Source organism: Mus musculus, chromosome 1, assembly GCF_000001635.26.
Source record: "Mus musculus strain C57BL/6J chromosome 1, GRCm38.p6 C57BL/6J".
NCBI classification, from domain to species: domain Eukaryota; kingdom Metazoa; phylum Chordata; class Mammalia; order Rodentia; family Muridae; genus Mus; species Mus musculus.
Genome location: NC_000067.6, coordinates 45,489,480 through 45,512,192, shown reverse-complemented (window position 1 = coordinate 45,512,192; position 22,713 = coordinate 45,489,480). Strand labels below are relative to the sequence as shown.

General features: G+C 36.8%; 1 protein-coding gene across 1 annotated transcript in view; it reads left to right on the top strand.

The window, feature by feature from the left end:
- Window positions 1-8,910: 8,910 nt before the first annotated feature.
- The window catches only part of Col5a2 (collagen, type V, alpha 2), a 128,952-nt gene continuing 115,149 nt past the window's right edge, over window positions 8,911-22,713 (top strand). Inside the window, exon 1 of the mRNA NM_007737.2 lies at window positions 8,911-9,372. Within this exon, the coding sequence (NP_031763.2) occupies window positions 9,279-9,372 (94 nt within the window). The 5' untranslated portion in view covers window positions 8,911-9,278. The remainder of the gene's footprint in view (window positions 9,373-22,713) is intronic.

Genomic DNA, 22,713 nt, shown 5'->3' with positions numbered 1-22,713 from the left:
CATGAAGGATGGCTTCATTCAGAGAAGATATCTGCATAGCTCTTAATTGCTCTGAATCTCAGTAACAAAACGTTGATCACCACATCTTTATTATTGTGAGTTGGCTGAGATATTTGAACTTGAATAGTGCTTGTAAAGTAGAATGCTGTAATTTCCAAAACTGTTTATTAAGTTTTGTCTATGACCTTGACTTGGAGAACTCACCGTAAATACTAAATATGAGTCATTGTTGCCTTCAAAGATAATCCAATATTTTTAACTAAAAAGTATGAAGATTTTTCTTAAAATGTTACTCAGCTAAATTAGAATTTATATTAAATAGAAAATTCTTGCAGAAAGAATTTATAGTCTTCTAATATAAAAAGATCTCCAATTATTCAAAATTTTAATGTGGGCATTTAGACAGAAGTAAGAAATTTATGGTTTATATATAGCTAACATTATAATAAATGAACCAACACTTGTGTTTATTTACTTGAAAAGATCGTATGCCATATGTGAGTGGCTCAGCAGGTAAAGATGCTTTCAACCTCACTTTGATCCCCAAGATACATAGTTAGAAGGAGAGCACTGGCTTTTGCAAGCTTCTTTTTTTTGCTGAAAAAGAGATAATAGCAATCAAGAGATTATAGAGAATGAAGCAGTTTTAAATGTACAATTCTTCAGAAAGGACATGAGCATAGAGAAGGTGCAGAAATGGCTGGTATACTGATTTGGTTAAAGACATTGGTTTTTGAAGTCCCCTACTGCAAGACATTCCTGTCCTCTTCTTCCTAGGCTAGGACTTGTCCCCTTCTCAAATTTACTATCTCACTGGTTAATGAGACAATGTCTTATCTAATGAATCATTTAGGTCCTGTGAACATACCCTATTCTGGTTATATGATCAAGTATTTAGCAGACTCCTTGTAATAGTCCATCTCTCAGAGCTCTCAGACAAGCAGATGCTCATCCAGGAAAGGAAGAGAGGGCTGATCTCACCTTGCTTCTCTGTAACTCTGAAATACTCTAAGTGTACCTCAAACTGACAATGGACTATCACAATCTAATTTCTACCCTCTGAAGGTCACATATGTGTCCTGGCATTAGAACACCCTCACACATGCACACTTGCATGCATATATATTTACACACACACAAAATAAATGAACAAGATTTAAAGATATTAGCCAGATGATCTGAATTTTACACTATTGCCACATGTTTCAGGAAATTAGTGACACAATTTAAGGTAATGAAATAAACATTGCAAGATAACTTTCAATTTCAATACTCTGCTAAAAGATTTCAGCCAAGGCTTCAAACCTGTATCTAGTTCTTCCCCTATATGTTAATTGATCCAAGTTATTAAAATTCTTTGAACCTCAAATTCTTTTAATATTGAGAAAACAAGCAAATTATAGTTCTTCCTCCGTAAGTTTAATTTGAAGATTAACTTAGTTAATATGCATGTAGGACTTACATGATATTTAATAATGCAAACTGTACTATTACAGTGCTTATTCTTTTCACAGTGGCTTCCATTGAGAATATATTAATAAAGTAGTGTTTCTCTCTTCAAACTCAGATGTTGGTTGCTCTTTCATAGAATTCATATATATAAGCATATGTATTCCATGTTGTGTTCTTTCTCTGGTCAGTTACATATTCATTTTTCTGGTATGGTAGAGATATTTCTATCATTTTTCTAGGAATCTGGAGTTGATTGTGTGAATATTTATTAATACTGACTGTAATTTTTCTCTTTCTCCTTAGCCACCTTTTTGATTCTTTATTAAACAACATGTATTCAGCAAACAACTACTTGGCATAAATAGGCAACAGAAGTCCTTCTCATCCAGGAGCTTTCAATGTGGTTTAAGGTAGAGATAAATACAGTTTTGTATGGAATGTCTACAAACATCAGTCTGTATCAAGAGAGGGAAGCATGGCTGGTCGAGGAGAAGGCAATGATTAAACTTTGCTTAATTAAGCTGTACAGGTGGTAGAAGTGCGTCGTCATGGAATCCACTTCTGCCGTTCTCAGGAGATGGGCAGTCTTAAGTTCTATAAAGTATCATAGGTTTTCCCCTGCTTTCCATTTGCTTCAAAGATATTACCATCTCTTATTTAAATAAAGTGCTACTTAATAGTAGTCCCTACCTCCATCTTTGCCTTGTAATAATACATATCTTACATGCCATTCAGATGTCTATAAAATCATTTAGTTTCTAAATCTTTGTTGGAGAGGAATGGCTAAAGAAAATCTCTCCCTCTCCCTCTCCCTCTCCCTGTCCCTGTCCCTGTCCCTGTCCCTGTCCCTGTCCCTGTCCCTCTCCCTCTCCCTCTCCCTCTCCCTCTCCCTGTCCCTCTCCCTCTCCCTCTCCCTCTCCCTCTCCCTCTCCCTCTCCCTGTCCCTCTCCCTGTCCCTCTCCCTCTCCCTCTCCCTCTCTCTCTCTCTCTCCCTCTCTCTCTCTCTCCCTCTCTCTCTCACACACACACACACACACATACATATGCACACACACATCACACACATGTCACACGCACACACACACACACACATATATATATATATATACACAGTGGAATTTACTCAACTGTAAAAAGAATGAAATTATGTCATTTGAAGGAAAACAGATAGAACTGAAAATAATCATGTTAAGCAAAGTTAGCCTGACTTAGAATGACAAGTATTTCATGATTCTTTCATATATAAACTCTAGATTTAAATACACAAATGTATATGAATATAGAATATGTGAGATGAGATGGTGGGTCTAGAGGATGAGATAAGGCTATAAGACAAAATAACAGGAGAAAGAACAGGAAGAAAAATACCACAATTTCTCTCATATAATTTATATGTAATGTGTGAAATGAGAGCAGAAGGGGGACTATTTGGAGGTAAAAAGGCACCAGTGGGAGGAGACAGTGGGGGATCAGGGGAGATGATTGGAGCAAAAACAAGTAAAGCACAATAAGATATATAAGGAAATTTTCTGTGTGCGTGCGCGCACATGTGTGTGTGTGTGTGTGTGTGTGTGTGTGTGTGTGTGTGTGTAAGTGTAATTAGAAAACCCATTGCTTTCCAGGATAAATGCAAATGATATTTACTTTTATTGTTATTAATTTCTATGTGCCTGTGTTTATGTAAAAAGTACTTGCTTGTGAGTGTGAGTGCTATGGAAGCTAGAAAAAAAAACATTGGATTCCGTGGAGCTGGAGTTACAGGTGGTCATGAGTTTCCCAATAACATAGATTCTAAGACCCAAATCTGGCCCTCTGAAAAAACAGCAAAGGCTTTTAACTGAAGAGCCATCTCTCCAGCTCCTATATAAATTAATATGAACAGTTTACCCAGATGTGTTAGTGCATATCTGTAATTCTAGCATGTTCAGAAGGAGAATCTTGGCTGAACTCATTAGCACAAAGTGGGAATATAGCCAAGGGAAACTGATAGGTACTTTAGCCCAAGGTAATGAACAAGTAGAGGAAAATGAGCACAAGACAACGGGACCATGGAAAACATTCACTGCTTTCTGTTTAGAGGGTACCAAAGGAGATTTGACTAAGGAAACAAAGACAGAGAAAGAAAGAAGTTTCAAAATATCAAATACTATATGGATGTATTATGGTTTGAATTTGAAATGCCCTCTGTATGTTTATCTTTTGAATGCTCATTTCCCAGCTGGTGGCCCTATTCTGGGTGTCTGTATAATCTTTGGGAGATGGAAACTTTCTGAAGGAAGAAGAGCATTAGGATTAAGTCCTTGGAAGTATCACTGCCTGTGTCATTCTCTACTTCCTGGTCGGCTATAAGGTGACAAGTTTCCCCTACCTTCTGCGACTTCAGTGAACTGATGTGCTCCAGCATGTTTTCCTAGCATGATTAACTAAGATCTTGAACCTAAATCATCACTGTTGTGTGTTGTGAGCATAGTAACATAAAGGAAAATTTTATAGATAATCGTGGATTGGTAACTCAATTAGATCTAAGATCAACTAAGAGAAGCTGGGCCAGTGTGTGAAGGTATTTTGTAGAAGGATTAACTGATTAAATGTTCAGGACCTTTTAACAGTGGCCAGAGATAAAGGGATCTGAGAGGGGAACCTGCTAGCCTTTCTCTGCTGCTGGGTGCATCTTCTCTGCTGCTGGTGTGGATGTCTTCGTCCTGCATTGATATCAGAACCAGGTTCTTCAGCACTGTAATGTGGATCTAGGCTTTCAGTGATACTGGGATTGCTGATCCACCCTCATGGTCTGAGTAGCAAGTGGGTTCTCAGCTTCTCCCAAGAGCTCACAGCAAATGCTGTATTCCTCAGCCTATATTGTATAAACCAGCCTGACATATCCCTTTTCTAACATTTTTATATAAATACATATATGCGTATGTACATATAATATATAGAATGAATATGATATGCTTACTATTATACTTATTTACAATGACTTAAATAAGTATAATAATTAGCATATCATATTCATTCTATTGGTTTTGTTGCTATAAAGAATCCTAATATAGAAACCAATACAGAAAGAAAAAAGATAAATCTTGAGTTTACTAGTAAAAAAACACTCTTAATCTCTTTGAAAATGCAATTTATAGTGTAGTAGTGGTGTTGGAATTCTGAGGCAGAGGTTGAAGTATGATTGGGAGGTAAAAGAATGGATGCAAAAGAAGTGAGATTCTGAGAAACTCCCTACAGATAAGCTATAGGCGTTGGAGAAATAGCTCAGTGGATAAAGTAGTTGCTGCACAAGAGTCAGGACTTGATTTTGGACCCCAAACTCCTGTGTAAAGTGTCTGTCATTGCTATCATGTCTGTCATTGCTATCATCCCAGTGATGGAAGGCGAAGACAGAATTCCAGGAGCTCATTGACCAATGAGTCTAGTCAATCAATGAACCCCACATAGAGTGAGTGACCTTTTTTTTAAAAAACTAGGTGTAAAGTAATAGAGGAAGATATCTAGCATCACATACATGAACAGGCACATGTATTCTTATTTATACAACACATGCATGTGTATACATGCATGCATAGAAAATTAACAGTGAGCTAAATGTAAATGATGGCAAATAGGCTTCAGGAAATAGAGGAAGAGATGCTGTATTAGTCAGGGTTCTCTAAAGGAAAAGAACTGACAGAAGAAGGAATGTATGTCTATTATAAATGAATACACACACACACACACACACACACACACACACACAAATACACGCAGAGGTATGGGAGTTGTTAGAGTGGCTTATAGGTTGTGGTCTGTGGTCTGGGTAGCCCCACACTAGCTGTCTCATGCTGGAAAGGCCAAGAATCCAGTTGTTCAGTCTCTGAGACTGGAGGTCTCACCAGGCCTATTCTGGGTCTGGGGTTTCAGAGAAGTCCTGGAGAGTTGCTGCTGTTCAGGTTATGTTGGAATTCAAAAAAAAAAAAAAAAAAAAAGTCCTAACATTAGCAAAGAGATGCTTTGATAATAAGATAGATAAAATTGCCAGTGACAGTGAGAGCAGTAGGCAGAAAGCACAAGTTCCCTTTTTCCAAGTCCTTTTATATAGGCTCCCAGCCGAAGTTATGGCTGATAGTTAGAGAGAGTTTTCCCCCCGTAAGTAATACACACAAGAAAATTTCTTACAGGTATGTCCGAGCTTTTTGGGTTTAGTTGATTCTAGATGCAGTTAAGTTGACATCTAAGATTAACTATCAGATTTACAAAGGAGAGAAAGAACAAAATGTCCCAAGAAAAATTGAAGGGATAAAATGGATAGAGAGGGAGAGATCAACTCTAAAGAGTGCTAATTAATATATATATATTTTACCCTAAGATTAGAACATGGTGTTAGGTAGGTTAAGGAAGAGTCAGCAACCAACAATAACATTTACTTTGAGATTAATCATTGCACAAGTAGAAGCTTAAAAGTACTAGTCAAGCAAACTTGACCAGTTAAGCTTCTTTTCAGTGTACTTTTTATATATAATTCGAAAACCAGTAATAAGCTTTTAGGATTGTTATAAGAACTGCTGCAGATTCACTGAAGTACTTGTAGTGTGTGGATTGCTGAGGTGTTTCATGGGAACTGAGCCTGATTTCTGATGCCCCTACTCCAACAGTGATGGCTTGTGTTCATTCTCAGCTTTTCTTAAGACTAAGAAACAATGGCACTTTCCCAGAAATTCAACTACATCCATTAAACTGGTGTCACCTGTGTACATTCTGTGGTCATTTTTGTATAGGATCCTAATAAGAAACATGGAACAAAAGCTCTAGCTGAAAAAATTCAGTTTCTGGCTTGATAGAAACAGATGGCAAAGCTCATGGAGAATTACATTTAGATACTGAATTATCTCAGCCCCAGGAAAATATTTCCTTGGTCTTACTTTACAGACTTCTGCTGTGATCCAGAGATGTTAGAAACTGTGTGAGACTGAGAAAAGTTTTCATTGTGTTTTGAATTTTCCCCATGAGAGTTGTTTTCATAGTTAAACTTAAGTCACCTATATTGATAAGCATATAGAAACTGTTATAACAGGAAATGGAAGTGGATAGGAGCACGTGATGGGGATTAGGTGTGCTTTCTTTGGACAGATCTTGTAATCTTAGCTCACCAGTTTTGAACTTTCAGCCTGCAAATAGTTTCCAAGAGTTGTAGATTCTCTACAAACATCTGTTATCTCAACACTCCAGTGAAGATTACAAGATACACAAAAAGTTGGCCTACTTTTGGAGCCTGTTGTTGTTGTTGTCTAAAATGGTCTCATTAGTAGAAGAAAACTGGTAATCTCAGAGAGGACTATGTTTTTTTTTCCTGTATTTATTTATTTTTCTGTAACTCCCATTGAGTATTTAATGAAAGTATTTAATGAAAGCCTTTTTTCTATCTTCCTTTCATATCTTCTTTTTACAAATTCATGGCCTATTTCTCCATTGTTGTTACATACACACACACACACACACACACATATATATATGCACATATATACTCATATCTAGTTCTAAGTGTATGGATGCAACCTGCTCTGTCTATATCATGCTACCTTGCATTTATATTTTCAGGGCTCACCATCTGATATTGAATAACCAGTCATGTACTACTCTCTGGGGAAGATTATTTCTCCTGTGCTCAGCATTCCTTGGTTGCCCGTACTTCTCTATGTAGAGTTGGAGCCTTCTGGTCCTTCCTCTAACCAGTTTGGCATACAGTTGCTTCTTATTTCAGCTCATGGTGAGGCAGACATGGTGGTGAGATTTTATGAGTATACGCATAAAATTCTGACATTGTTAGGATTCCTTTGTCCTTACAGACTTTCTACCTCCTCTTCCTCAATGTTCTCTGAGCCTTAGGTTCAAGAGTAGTTTGATAAATGTATCCATTGAGACTGGGCTACACAATTCTGCATTTTAATTGATTGTGGTTTTCTGAAGTGATTTTCATCTGTTGCAAAACAATGTTCCTTTGATGAGGGATTAACAAGAGCTTTTACATCAGGGGCTTTTTCAGCTATTATTCAAAGAATTAGAAGAAATTTGATTTTTGTTCCTTATTTAGCCCATTCATTAAGTATGAGCAAGACAGCCATGGGAACAGCAGTGTGTTGGTGAACGAATTCACTAAACAAAGGCAGGTCTTGGTGACAAGTTATTTTCAATGATACAGGGCTAGAAAGTTGTTTTTGGAACTTCTCCAGAGTTTAGTTCCACCTCTCAATTTAAAGCATCTTGGATTTCTTTATTAAGGAAATTAAATAGTAAATGAAGCCTCATATACCTATTTTAATTTATACTATCCCTTTTCTTTGCATTTATTTGGGGTTTAGTTAATTCCACACATAGCTGTATATATTGTTTGTATTTTTTTGTTTCACGTAGATATATTTTTTCAGCATTTGCATACACATGTTCCTTAAAGGTGATGGATGCTGACTTTGTTTCTAGTCTGCCATAATCCTTCCTCTATTCAGTGTGTCTCAGAGCACCTGTTCAGTGCTGAGTAACTATGAACAATTGAGTCACACATGACATGTTATGTGGGGCTTGATCCAGATCCCCCAGAACGCACACTATCAAATGAATTAGACTGTCAAAAACACTGAGGGCGTTTAAATCTGTCAAGCTTGAGTAGCACACAAAGTTAATGCCTTGCTCTTTACAGAAATATGCAGCTAGGACTACCACATTCCGTGGAAAGCTGGTGTGGGGTTCATAACAGCATCATTCACTTTTATGTAGCTCTTTGTAATTTAGAATCTAGTTAACAGCATATTGCTCAGTTTAGTGTCACCAGATCCTGCACACTGGTCAGGCCAAAGCCCCTTTTCTAACAACAACAACAAAAAAATTTGGACAGTTAAGGACTATGTATAAATTCACAAAATTGGTGAGTTGGCAGATCTGATATTGGAACCTACCCTTTCTGAGACTTAAACCAGTGTGTTTTCCTCCCTCCACAAGCTTAGTGAACATATTTGTTTTTTAACACAATAGCATGCTCTGTGACGAGGAGAACGTATAGATGTGCCTACTAAAAAGATGTGGAAATAACTCAATGTAAAGTATCTCAAGTTCATTTTGTATTGGCCATATTCTGCCTCCTTTCTTCCACAATCTTCTCAGAGCATAGGAGAGGGAGGAGGATGAAAATTGGGACAAGAATCCTTCCTCCATTGCCAAAAGAAAGGGTTAAAAAAGTGACGTTTTAAAGGCTTAAGTGGCAAAGAGAATTCTGAATTATTTAAGTGCAAAAGAAAAAAAAATCCACTAAAAGGCTGTAATCCTCCCTAAAGTTTTTTTAGTGTCTCTGGAAAAAGTCAGTGGGTGTGTGTCTGGGGAAGGGTTGGGGAGGGTGGATCAGACTCCTTCTAATAGGCTTTCTTTAAAAAAAGAAGAAAAGAAAACACACACACACTCAAACAGAAGGAGAAATAAAAGTTTGTCTCTGTTGAGAAGCTTCCTCTGTGCTTAAAATCTACAAGAAGCACTGAAAACTCAAGTCGCAGAGGCGCGCGCTCTGATTTGGTTGTTTACCATCAATCAGACGGTTGCTTGGCAGACACTGGATGGTTATGAGCCTGAACAAGCTGAAAGGGGCAGGAAAAGAAGTGGAGGCAGCATTCTTCCTATTTAAAGCTGCACCGCTTGAAAAAAGTTTTCGCAGACTGTGCCGGACCTGGTGCTGAAACAGACTGAGGCAGCGCGGGGACTGGTGCTGAAAAAGAGCCCCCAGCGGAATTCATGGTGCTACAGTGACCTCAGTATCTACTCTTCGATCCCAGGAGGACCCACATGTCTCATATTTAGACATGATGGCAAACTGGGTGGGAGCAAGACCTCTCCTCATTCTTTCTGTTTTATTAGGGTACTGTGTCTCAATAAAAGCCCAGGAACAAGAGAATGGTGAGTTTGCCTTTTGCTTTGCTTATGGTGTTTATGGCTTGGTTTGGGAACTAGATGGAATGTTAAGCTTCAGGAAGAGGATAAAGAGAAGACTCTGGTTTGAAGTTTGAGAAGGGGGCTCTAGGATTTGTAGCTTGGCTCTGGAGACTAGGCACATTTGCAAATCCGGAGCTTCTGTGCGTGCCCTGGCAAAAAGTGGGCTTCTGACATCCTGTAAGAGCCAGGATATCACCAGTCTTTTTTTTTTTTTTTTGCCGGAATGTAAGAGTGGGACGTTTAAAAGAAAACAAGAGTGCTTAAAACGGAGCCCCGGAGGCACTTTTAGTTAGAGGTCTGTCCTGTGGGCAGGCGCTTTCCAAGCAGGGAAAGCCGCTGCAGCAGAAGCTGGGCAGGGTGGAGTCTTTCCTGTGTGAACTTCAGCAGCTTCATGAAAGTCTTTGTTTAGAAAAACCTCTCCAGCAGGCAAATCCGATAGTTCGGAATTTCCTTTGTCTTTGCTCTTTATCCTCCCCTCCTAAAGTTTTCATCTCTGATCTTAAAATCGGGTTTGCCTACAGAGAGGGAGTCAAGTTTATTTCTCCATGACAGACTCTGATAGAAACCAGATTTCTTAAATTTCTGTGCTTTCCCACCCTACTGACTTGATTATCAGGACAGCATGGTTCCTGGGTGGATGGATGAAGGCAGGAAATTCTACTTGGAACAGAGTATTAAGAAGGACTTTCCCCTTAGACCCTTCCTTTCTCCCTTTCTTCTTCTCTTCCCCCGTTCCTTCTATTTTCTTTTCTTTTAAGGCATATCTTGCTTGGTTACTGTTTTGTTTTGTTTCCCCTATGTGATTTACATATGTTAGTGCTGGGATGTATTGTTAAGCAAAATGGCGTGGCTGCTATAGAATAAAACTTAAAAATAAAATAAAATGGGCCTCGTTGATATTAACGTTAACTTTTGAAGGTTGAAGTGTCAGAAACAGATACATTCTCATTGTAAGAGGCCAGCATAGATCTGAATCTCTGTTAGCATCACACTCAAGCTTCCAAAACTTAGCAATGTGCTAATCGTGTCTGTAACTGTCTTTCTCCTGTGTATATCCAGCCATCTGTACGAATATGTTTTCTGCCTTTCTGATTTTTTTTTCTCTAAAAATATTTAGAAACTGTGTTTAGCAACTGTAAGTTGTAGAAATCCCAAGGTTCTGGAGATAAAATTCAAGTCTGTCAGCAGCCCCATAGAGGGAGCACTTTTCTAAAATCTTAAAACTTTAAAATCAGTTTCTATGCTTCATAACGTGAGGAAACTTATGAAGGGTGAAACTTGCGTTTCCTCATAATGTCATGAAAAGTCTGTGCTGTTCGCAAACGCAAAGAACAAAGAAGTTAGGAAAGAGGAGAGCACATAGCAGCGTTAAGATAGAAGCAAAATGTCTGAGTATCAATGAATCTGTCCACTCCCCTCCCCTACCAGAAGACTAACTCTAAAATATCTATACAGACTTTATTCTCAATTTATGTTAAAATGATGTGCTTAATTTTTGTAATGTACAAAAGTAATCGAACATGTGTGTAAATGAAAGATGTAAGATGTTCAAAAGTCTTAGAAGGTAGGTCATGTGCTAAAACTCTTGTCTAAGTCATTGCATTTATTCTGTAGGTCTTACTGAGAAATGAGGGGTTTACTGTTCTCTAAGATTAATTTTCATACATTAAGAATAGGTGGCTTGGTTCAGAAAGTCTTTGGGCCAACCCTCCTTTTTTTCCTTAGTGTCATTAAATAGCAGAGAAATTCAAACCTCAAACCAAAGATTTTTGCCAAGAAAGTAAATTCTCTCAGATTTTACAAATATTAATTCAAATAGATGTAATGAAAATTAATAGCATAAACCTGAATGTATGAGTAAGGAAAATATTGATGACTCAGTAATCTAGTATATCCACAGCTTACATTTCCCATGATACTGTGTGGACACTTCTTATACTTCATTTACCCGATTATAATATAGCCAAAAATTTTTGAACTTGCGAAAGAGTCATTGTGGGAAATGTTCTATATTAAGGAAAAGTCTAAGGCTTATATGTCAAGAATATACAATTTTCAAATCATTGCTAAATCTAGCATGGGTTGTGGTATTTCCTTTGTATTCCATTTAATACACGTTGCAGAAATATGACACTGTGTGTAAGTATGTACTTATAAGCTTAGCCTTTTCCTTCGTCGGCCTGATGGGAACACACGTGGATGCTAAGATAGAGTAAGTAAAGATTTAGACATTTCTGGATAAAATACAATGACCTTTCACTAAAGTCTAACAATTGATTTGGATTTTAAAAGATTGTTAGTAACTAAAAAGAAAGAGTTTGGGAGTTAGGCTCACATTAGTTGAAAGTATAATGTAGTCAGAATCAGACCCAACATGATAAAAACAGCTTTTCAAGACCTCTCTCTCTCTCTCTCCCTCTGATGTGTATTGTGTAGGGAGGCCTTGGAATGTCCTAAATTTGTTTGTTTGTTTCTTTTTTTTTCTTTTCTTTTCTTTTTTTTTTCTTTTTTGGTTTTTTGAGACAGAGTTTCTCTGTATAACCCTGGCTGTCCTGGAACTCATTCTGTAGAACTGGCTGGCTCGAACTCAGAAATTTGCCTGCCTCTGCCTCCCAAGTACTGGGATTAAAGGCATGTGGCACCACACCCAGCTGCCCACATCTGTTTCTTGTAAAAGAAAAATGCTAGACTATTTACAGTAAAAATTTATTTCCAAATCAAACTGTAACATCTAGGGAGCTATGCACATTTTTGTTACTAATTTAGGCATACTCAATCTTTGGGAATGATCTTTGTTATGAATCAATTTTATTCAATACCCCATGAGTGATGGAGAGAGAAAGTTTAGAAGGAGATATGCATGAACTGTGCACTTCAGTTTTTTCAGAAGCCAGGCATGTAACACAAGAAGTGATACAATAGCTTTGTGTATTAGCAGTTTGATGGGACTTGTAGAAAACTGAAGACACAAACATGGCCACTTTAAACTTTCCAAATTAACAATCATCTAAAAGTATTGCATAAGCCAAATTCATTATGTCTAAGGGCCAAATCTGGCTCATGGACTACAAATAATCAATACCCATGTTGCAGCCCTATACTGATATTTGGTCCCAAGCCAACTACTAACTAGGAAGAGAAAATGTGCACACAGGATTTTTAATATTGTGGTGTCTTACATTTTTATGATGCTATATTTGTGATTTATCTTGTAAGAATATAAATAGGAATCATTCGATTATGACATTCAGAAGTATTTAGATAACAGCATTAGATACTTTGTACTTAGCATCATTTCAAGGGAGGCACAGAGAAACAGAGAATGAATATATATAGTTTAAGATATTTACGTTCATAGATTGTTCTACACTTACTACTATCGAAATGATTTTATTTTAGAGGGCTTCATATATTAGAGCACAGTTTCAACAAAGGAGATTATAACAGAACCTTGTTTTCTTACTCAAAAGAGGCTCTCAAGTAGAGTAAAGAGCTGGTATATTGAAACTGGTTGGGGACTCAAACTTTAATTCTCTTCATTCTTTTATCCCTAGTGGATGGTCTTCGAATGCACAGTCCTTAGTGGCTGCTGGGTGATCCAGCTATTGCATGTAGTTTCTTTGGCATCCAGATAAAGAATGAAAAAGCTGGGATTCTGCATTTTTTAACTGGAACCTTTTATGTCTTCAAAACATTTAAACTTATTTATGTTTGCCTGGAATTTAATCATATGGCCACAAAAGGTGCAAGAATTAGCAGGAGAATGTAGAATTTTAGGTGGACCATATGGTAAGATGCTCAACTATGGAATACACAAGAAAGAATTGCTTCAGTGGACAAAACGCTTGAGTGACACACTGGATAGTGTTCATTTCCGTGAAGAATGCAAAACTAAGAATATGTCAGAAATATATACTAAACAACATTGTAGCATCATAACATCTCTCTGAAAATACTCTCTCTCTCTCTCTCTCTCTCTCTGCATGAGAAGTTAGGGAATTCATTATACTGACCAGTGCAATATGTGCTCCCCCTTGGTTTAGGATTCCATAAAAGGTCACCTGGAGATCTTGTTCTTGATATGGCTTCCAGGTTTTATCCTTTTAAATATATCTAGGAAACGTGGATATGGTCTGAGAATCAGACCTTTGTAGGTGACCTTTGTTCACACTAGTGAAGCACTATGTTATGCTTTTGACTACCCTTCTTTTAATATTGACGGAGATCACATGTCTTCTATATGCACTAAAAAGTGAATGCTAGGACTTTGGTTTCATAGTGACTCATTTTACTTATCCAGCAGACTGAAGTTTGTAAGTAAACCACTACAATTTTGACATTTGAGGAAAAGATAATCCCAAAGCCAAACCTTCTCATAGCATTAGGTGAATAAATCTGCTATACAGAGGACACATGTAATTCAAATGTATGTTCAGGCAAATGTGAGTTCATTTTTCATTCTTCTTCCTTTCTTCACACATTTAACACTGCACCTCAAGCCTGGGTGGATTACAGTGATCACCCCAAACATTCACTTAGTTCAAGGTGCAAGATGAAACAGAAGGAGCAGGCTTTGTGCTGAGAAGGTGTGATGAGAAGGCTGGAATCTGCTGATCTGAGGTGACAGTATGAAATAATTTTAACCATACAGTTTGCTCCATGTCGAAGGGTAAATCATGTGTCATTGGCCTTATGAAACTTATGTAAGGTTTGGATCTGAAGATATTTTAACCTAATGTTTATCAATTCTAAGATCACAACACTGAGGAGTGTTATGTTTATATATGAGAGATACAGTAATGATAAAAGGGAAAGATTATAGTAGTTATTAATTTATCATATAAATTTGGGTAGATTTTACAAGGATTTTAAAAACCAAATTTATATTAGAGGTGATTAATATTCTTTTATTCACCATTCTTTGTGATTTATTTCTGCAGACCTAGATATGAAATGAAATACTATCAATTTACTGAAATTTTGAATTTCTTTGGACTTTTCCCCATGAGTGTGTATATGATCATATGTATACTTGGGTGTGGGTACACATGTGTATGGAGGCCATAAATTGACATTAGGTATCTTCTTCAACTGCTTCTCAATCTCACTTTAAAATTTATTCTTAATGTGTATACATGCATGTTTGTTAGTGTATGTGTTTGCATGATGTATGTCTATGTCACATGTACACGACATGATTAGAGAACAATTTTGTGGGGTCATTTGTCTCCTTCCATTTTTGATGTGGATTCAGGAGATCACTTTCAGATAGATAGGATTTACCAAATGAGTTCTTGGCCTTTGATTTTATTTTTTATTTTTAAGAGATTATCCATTTGTTTTTATTTTGTGTATCTGAATATTTTCCCTGCTGTATATGTATATCTGGTGCTCTCAGAAGTTAGGCCATCAGATTTGGAAGTGGAGGTACAGGTGTTTGTGAGCTGCCACATGGACGCTGCAAACCAAACCTGGGTCCTCTGCAAGAGTGCCAAGGGCTTTTGTTTTCTGAGCCCTCTGTCCAGTCTCCAGTCCCCTCAGCTTTGCGAACAAGGCAGGATAGTTCCCTGGTTGTCTAGAATGATGGCCATTATGCCTCTTGTGTCTGATTTTCTTGTGCTAGGAGTGCAATGCAACTTTTTATGTATGTACTGTTTATCCTAATTCAAGCTCCCATGTTTGCATAGCGAACACATTACCAGCTGAGCCATTTCCATAGTACCCGATCATTCCTATAACTAAAAATATTGCACTAAAAGTTAAATTAATCTGAATGATACTGACAGGATTTTTACCTTTAAACGTCTTTCGATGTCAACTCTCCTTTCCATGTCTCATGCGCATGGGAAGCAGTCCTTCCAGCTGTGACTTTAAGATGCAACTTTATGGACATTTTTATCTTGCCTTAATTTTTATAAATAAACTGTACTTCACATGAAATTAATGTGAATTCATCTTCTAAATTTATTCAATAGGGAAAAATACAGTGAAGCAATACTTTCTTCTTATCTAACTTTGCCTTCTAGGGATAAATCATACCAATGATATTAATTAGTACAAATCATTCATGCAATTTTATCCTTTCAACATTTTGGTATAATATTTAAACTGAAATGTTTATTTTTTTTTCAAATCTTAGGTCTAAGAAAGGAGAGTGTCACAGTTTTCTCTCTCTTGTCTTTTATTTTCCTAAAGAATTGGCTTCAGTTTTCAGATGGGAGCAAACATACACTTGGTTGTAGCCCTCGTTGTCATTCATGTCAGCCTTACTGTCATTCATGTCACTTTTTACGAGTCAGCACCTTCTTGCTGGCCCCTCCACCGTGTGTGATAACTGTGTTCTGTACGTTGCTGCAGTTTTGCAACCATCCAAGTCTTTTCCATTGTCACAAAGAATGCTCGGAAATAAGACACAGCTTTGCAGTCTGATTTTGGAGCTCTTAACTGAAATGTAGAAAGTGATGTGAACATGCATTTCAATCATGACAAATAAACATCTTAGTAGCATTTCTTTTCCTTAACTAAATCTTTGAATTTTTTTTTGAAGTATTCAATGGATTTGTTCATATGTATTTTGCTTGTTTTCCCTCTTAAGGAACCTTTATTAATCATGGCCTCTTCAACTATTCCTTGTTATTGCCTCTTTAATTGGTTCTTTCTTCCTAGCCTATGAACAAGTTCAAACACCTCATGCTTTACTTCTGAGTCCAGCTTCCTTCAAGGAACAGTATTCAAGTTTTCTGTCTTGACCTTTTTCCTTCTGTACTCTTGATTGTAGACTCTACAATCCATTTAAATTACTACAGTAAGAGAAATAGCACACATGATAACTCAATGGCCCTTTCCTCTTCAGTTAATAAGGCTTTTCTCTTGTATTAATACCACTGATCACTAAATTTTCACAAATGCAGTTCTATGAATATTTTTCCTCACCTCCTTTACTTTCTATTCTTGTTCATTCACAGGTTCCCTCTTAGTTTCCCACGGTTCCTCTTAGTTTCTCATGGTTTTCCTTTTCTATTGGTTCTGTCAGGATATTGCCTTTCTAGGTCATCCAGGAAGCTTCCATACTTTCAAGAGTTTACTTTGTGTCTAATTGCTAATTTATAATTCTGTTGCTAATACTGATTATTTCACATGAACTCCAGAGAATATGTCTAGCTACTGAGAACCATTTTGAGTTCAGTGTATTCAATACACAGTTAGCTAGTATAATTTGTGTCTTGGAGTCTTACTGCTGAATAAACTCTCCCTTTCTAGCTCTTTCTGAACTTTCCCTGTCTGATTCAACTCAGTTCTGGTCCAAACTTCTCTCTAGGCCAACTAATTTAAACTAGCTTCTCTTGACTTCTTACTGAATTACTCTGCTTGGCCTCAAACTAACTCTGACAATATCTTCTAATCTTCTCGCTTCTTCTCATTCTCTGGATTGTTTTATCTTCACTTGCAAACCTGTCTCTATAAAATTGTTCCAGTAAAACTGCCTCTTTTCTTTCTGTTTCTCTGTGCTGCTCTCTTAAATTGTATATCCTATCTCTGACTCATTCTGCCAAATTGTTCTCTGACTCATCACTTCGTCTGCCCTTCAATTAGATGTCACTTTCAAACATGTCTGCTTCCTTTTATGTCTGCACCTTCATTGTTGACTGGTAGTTTGCTGTTGCTAGTTGTTATTGGGTGGTGTTGGTGGGTATATGTTTAGTAGTGCAAAGAAGTTAGATATCCTGGCAGCCAAGATTAATTTTTACCAAGTTGGAGTTAAAGGTGTGTACTATCAGCATAACTGTATTCCAGAAAGATCGTACTGTAATCCATGGCGTGTCTGAATTCCAGCAGGATCACATAAACCTAGAAGGTCTTTGGATATGATCCCATTCCAGAACAGCCAAACTGCTGGATTAAAATTCTTCTATAAATTACCCTAGAAGAACTGGCTATTTTCCTGCATATTTCTGTCTGTTAATGGCAACATCATTGTGTCATTCAGTCAGTAAATTTCTAGCAGTCACCAATTTTGCCATTTATTTGCTAAATATTTCTCATATATATAGTTCTTATTCACCTTTATTATAAGTTTCTAAGTTCATGCCCTCATCATCCATCCCTGGGTTACTGAAATGTCAGCTAAATTCATCTTCTTGTCTCTCTTGTAGCTATTTTCTATCAGCACATAAATATATACCCCCTTTTGCCAGTGCAATTCAACACTAAATGTAAACCTGTTTCTACCTTCTAATTTTTCCATGAGAATTCTTAGTTTCAGGAAACGGTAATGGTAATGTTTGTTACCTTGCACAGGTTCTAAATGTGACCAATATCTACAATATTAGTCACATTGATTGTTATTCTTTTTCTCACTATAAAAAGTCACTTATAGTTTTCATCACCAGTGCAAGCATGCACACATGTGCACAGATACACACAAAACACACATGCATGTATATACACATACAAACATCATACACCCATGTGCACATACACATATCATACACACACTCTCTCTCAATTTTTTCTTTTTCCAAATCACTACTTTTCAGAGAGCAGTCAGAGTTTTGATTTTCTCTGTAGTTGATTATAGTGACAAATTTGAAGTTTTCCTTTCTTTGAAAACATGTTAATATTATGGGAATATGTTTTTGATTTATTCCTAGGTGTGGGACATGGGGTTGCTTCATATTGTGAAGAGCAACTGACTATGATTTGCCTAGTGCTTTATCAGGGGCATGATTTTGCCAGCTTCAGATTGTTTCTGAAATGGTGTGACATTTGGAATACTTTTAAGAGGGTATATAAATGTAGGGTGGGTTGTTGACTGGTAGTTTGCTGTTGCTGGTTGTTATTGGGTGGTGTTGGTGTGTATATGTTTAGTAGTGCAAAGAAGTTAGATATCCTGGCAGCCAAGATTAATTTTTACCAAGGAACTTAATGTAGGAAGTAGACTAATGATAATGTTCCCTTTCTCCTCTATCCCCTTTTCTCTCCTATCTAGTGTTAGGAGGTTATAAGGGTAGAAAAGTGGTGGGAGAAGCGAAGAAGTTAAAAGAACCCACAAAGTCACCAAAGTCCAGCTGCAGTTGATCCCAGTTTTCTCCTTGCTTCTTCTCTCAGAACTCAACTCACTTTTCTGTGCATGAGCCAGATGTGGAGAATTTCTTCCCTTGTGTCTATTTAACCTGTTCCTGCAAGATTTTTTTTTTTAATTTTTAATTTTTTTTATTTTAGATCTTAAGTTTACCTCATAGTTTCCCAATTTGGCAACTTGTTCTGACTTGCCTAATATAATCCATTAATTACTAATATTCTTTTTTAAACTAATGAATGTTGGAATTATTCCTCTAACTTTCAAGGCTAATGAGCTCATTTCCTCTATGTAAACAGCTATGATTGTTTTTACTTAAAGGATGTAAAATCCTTTCTCATGTCAATACAGTGTTTCAATTGATTAGTCTATAGTGATTAAGGGCTTTCATTTCTCTAAATATTCTCTGAGTGGCCAAATTAATTGACTGCCTTTTAAGAATTAGAGGCCATACCACGGATTCACTTCACTTCTTTTCCTCTTATCAACCCTTTGAGTCATTTTGCACTCAGTCTTTCTAAGAATGTCCTACTTTCTTTTGCTTTCATGTCCTTGGGGAACTTGCTACAATATGATTGACACTTTTCTGTTAAACCAACAGGTAGATGACAGCTATTTTTTGCATATATATTAGTTTAATATTTCTGTAAATATTTGAAAACTACTATTACTATTTATTCAGTTGTAAGTGAACTGAATTTGGAGTCACGGTTTTCAAATTATATGTGCATAGTCTTGGGAAATTTAACATTTGTGATTCTTTGTTTCTTTATACATAAATTTATAGTAATATAATTCACTCCGAATAATTAGTAGAATGACTAGCAGGTATATATGTTGCCTATTAAGTTATTTCCTATTAATGGCAAATATTCGTTGATAAAGAACAAATAAATATTTTTTTTCACTCCAAGAGATAAAAATCAAGTATAAAAATCAAGGTATAAGTTCTATCTAAAGATAATATCATTAATGCAAATATTGTTAATAAGCTCACTTAGTCTATTGATAGACAAATTGTGGTTTCCATCTTTACTTGTCACCGTTTTAGTGCTGAGACAAGCCAGGAAAGAAAAGCCTTTTGCTCAGGAAGCTGCTCAGTGAGCTTGTGCCAGGAGGCTGAGCACCCTCCTGTTTTACATTCTCCTTTTCCACCAAGCATGTTTCATCCATATCCCAGTGGCACTCTGAGCCTGGACCAACTGTCTACTGCAGAGTTGCTTTTCTGAAAATATGTGAGTCATAAAAGCCTTTATTGAAAATTGGAAGCTGACTTTCCACTCCGCCTTGCTTGGGGTTTACATTTGGAAGGAGAGGAGCTGCTTAGAGACATGGGGATTGACAGGGCAGCTCCAGGCCTACTATCTGCAGACAGTAGTAGCTGAATATCCTTCCAAACTGCAGCATCTCTTCTTTCTCCAGAGGCTGCTAATGTACTTCAGTCCCTTCACCACCAGGGAAGTACTATGGTCGACTAAAAAAACAAAACCAAAAGCAAAACCCCAACCCTGACTGCTGGATGATTAGGCGCTCTTCTGGTATTGCCATACTTTTCTTGCTTCTTGGTTTTACAAATGTAAAGAAACCATCAAGAGCAGGATGGGAACAACATGATGAGATTAATTCAGGAGGAGAGATGCGAATAGAATTTCACTCAATGACATGATACAATGAAATTCCCTAATCCAATCTGTGATATCTCACATGGTTGTTCTCTGGTCATCAGCTGTAAAATTTACTATGAAATTCTGAACATGTATAGTTTATACGCAGAGCAAATATACTTTATTTTTAGGATTTAATATTTTCCTTACTTTCATTATCTGTTATATGCTTATTTGCTCCTGCAGTAAAAAATAATATATCAAGTTCATTCATATTAATGTTAAAGTATTTGTAAAGCCTCTTCTTTCTCAATTTTCCAGGGTTTTATCTGCAATAAGTGACAAGTTTCAATTTAATTCAGAGAATTATATTTCTCAGGCAAATACTAAAAGTTTTAGTCAAAATTTATGATGAAATGCTTGGTGAGTGGTGGGATGGATTGACTATCATGAGAAAATAAAATGCTTTCTGGCCTTGGTCAGAGACACTAGAGACACAAAATCTCTCTAGAATGTGATCAGAAAGTCATTCTAATGACTATTTCAAGAAAAATTAAAATACCCAAATGTAGTAATCTTCCTTTGGAAGAATTTGTCCTGAACAAACAAACAAAAACAACAAAAACAAACAAACAAAAAGTAGAAAAAGAAAAAAAATGAGGTCAATGCAAAAGGAGCAATGGAAAATTCTACCAATGAGCTTTTGTCAAGCCTTAAAGCTCCTGTCTTAGTTAAGTTTCCATTGCTCTGTTAAGATACTATCAAAAAGAACAACTTAGAAGGAAATGGTTTCTAGGTGCCAATCCATCATTGATGGAAGCAAAGGAATGAAGGAACACTGCTTACTGCCTTTCCTGATAGTTTGCTCAGTTTGCTTCCTTATACTACCCAGAACCACTTTCCCAGGGATGGTACCACTCACTATATGGTAGGCTGTTCCTCATAAGCCAAGAAAATGTGCAGACTTGACCACAGGTACTCTTATGGGGCATTTTCCCAATTATTATTCCCTCATTCCAGATGTGTCTAGTTTTGTATCAAGTTGAAAAAGACACATTGTCATTATTGGATGTCTTTTTAGGTACTTCTAAAAATCTTTCATATGCCTTAATCTTTTCTTATTTTTTCAATATACTAGTTTATTTATTCTTTGACAATGCTATCATACAATACATTTCAGTCATACCCATCTTAGTCTTTCCTTCAATTACCTGCTTCATAATCCCCCTCTAAATTCATGCTCTTCCCAGTTTAAAAAGTATAGCTCACTGAGTCCAAAGATTGTTTCAATATATGCATAAATGTGTAGCTATCCACTGAAGCATGGCCAGTCTACAGGGTTTACAACTCTAAAGAAAAACTGGCTTTTGTTCTGTAGCAGCCATTAACTGTTAGTAGCTCCTTTGATATGGGCTCCTAAGCCCCTCCTTCATCCATGCTAGAATGTTGACTGGCTCCATTGTGTAGGAAACTATGAGTCCCTGAGTACAGCATCCTGCCATGTCTGAAAGAGAGGTTTCTCCAGTCATCCACAGCTTCTGGCTTTCACAATCTTACAGCTCAGGATGATTTCATTATACTTCGGTGAGGTTTATTGAAGAAGGAAATGATTAGAATCATTTCAACTTTTTAGTATAGTATCAAGGCAAATTGAAATAGAATTCATTTAAGATGAATCAACAAACACACTCAGGTTTCACTGTGGATATTTGTGTTCAGATAAATGGAGGGTGACAAAATGAAATAAAATTAGTACAACATAACAATATTTTCATGCAGTTGACATGCAAAGTTTGGTTCATATATTTGGTAAATATGCAGTTCCCTTGGGCTGCCTCATGTACTCACCCTCTGTGTATTCCTTTGGTGGAATGTATGTACTAGAACAGTGGTTTCCAAACTTTCTAATGCTGTGACCTTTTAATATAGTTCCTTATGTTTTAGTGACCCCCCCCAACCATAACATTATTTTTGCTGCTACTTTATAACTGTAATTTTGTTTCTGTTATGATTTTCAATGTAAACATCTGTGTTCCAATGGTCTTAGGCAACCCCTGTGAAAAAGTTCTTCAGCCCCTGTGGTCATAACCCACAGGTTGAGAACTATTGCACTTAGAAAGAAGAGCAGGCCCAGTTCTTAGTTAAAAAACAAACAAACAAACAAACAAACAAACAAAAAAACAAAGCAAAGCTAAATAAAACAAAACAAAACAAACCTCAATTTTGCTACCACGTGGTTAATGTCTCCTGAGTCAAAAGCATTCAGGAGTCTGACATAATAATCACACTTGCCTGCAGTCTCTTACCTGTTGCTTTATGCAGATGCCATTTCCTTTCTTTGCTGATTTCGTTTTTGTTGTTGTTTTTCAGAGGGGCTCTCTACATAGCCCTGGCTGTCCTGGAATTCACTATGTAGACCAGGCAGGCCTCAGACTCTCAGAGATCTACCTTTGCCTCCCAAGGGTTGGGATTAAAGGAGTGTACCACTGAATCCAAGTTTGGGTGCCATCTTCTTAACCTTTTTAAATTTTACATCAAATTTAAAATTCTCTATTATAGTCTAACCTCCTATCAGGATTTACTTATATTGTTCTCCGCAGGGAACTATTACATTCCACATGC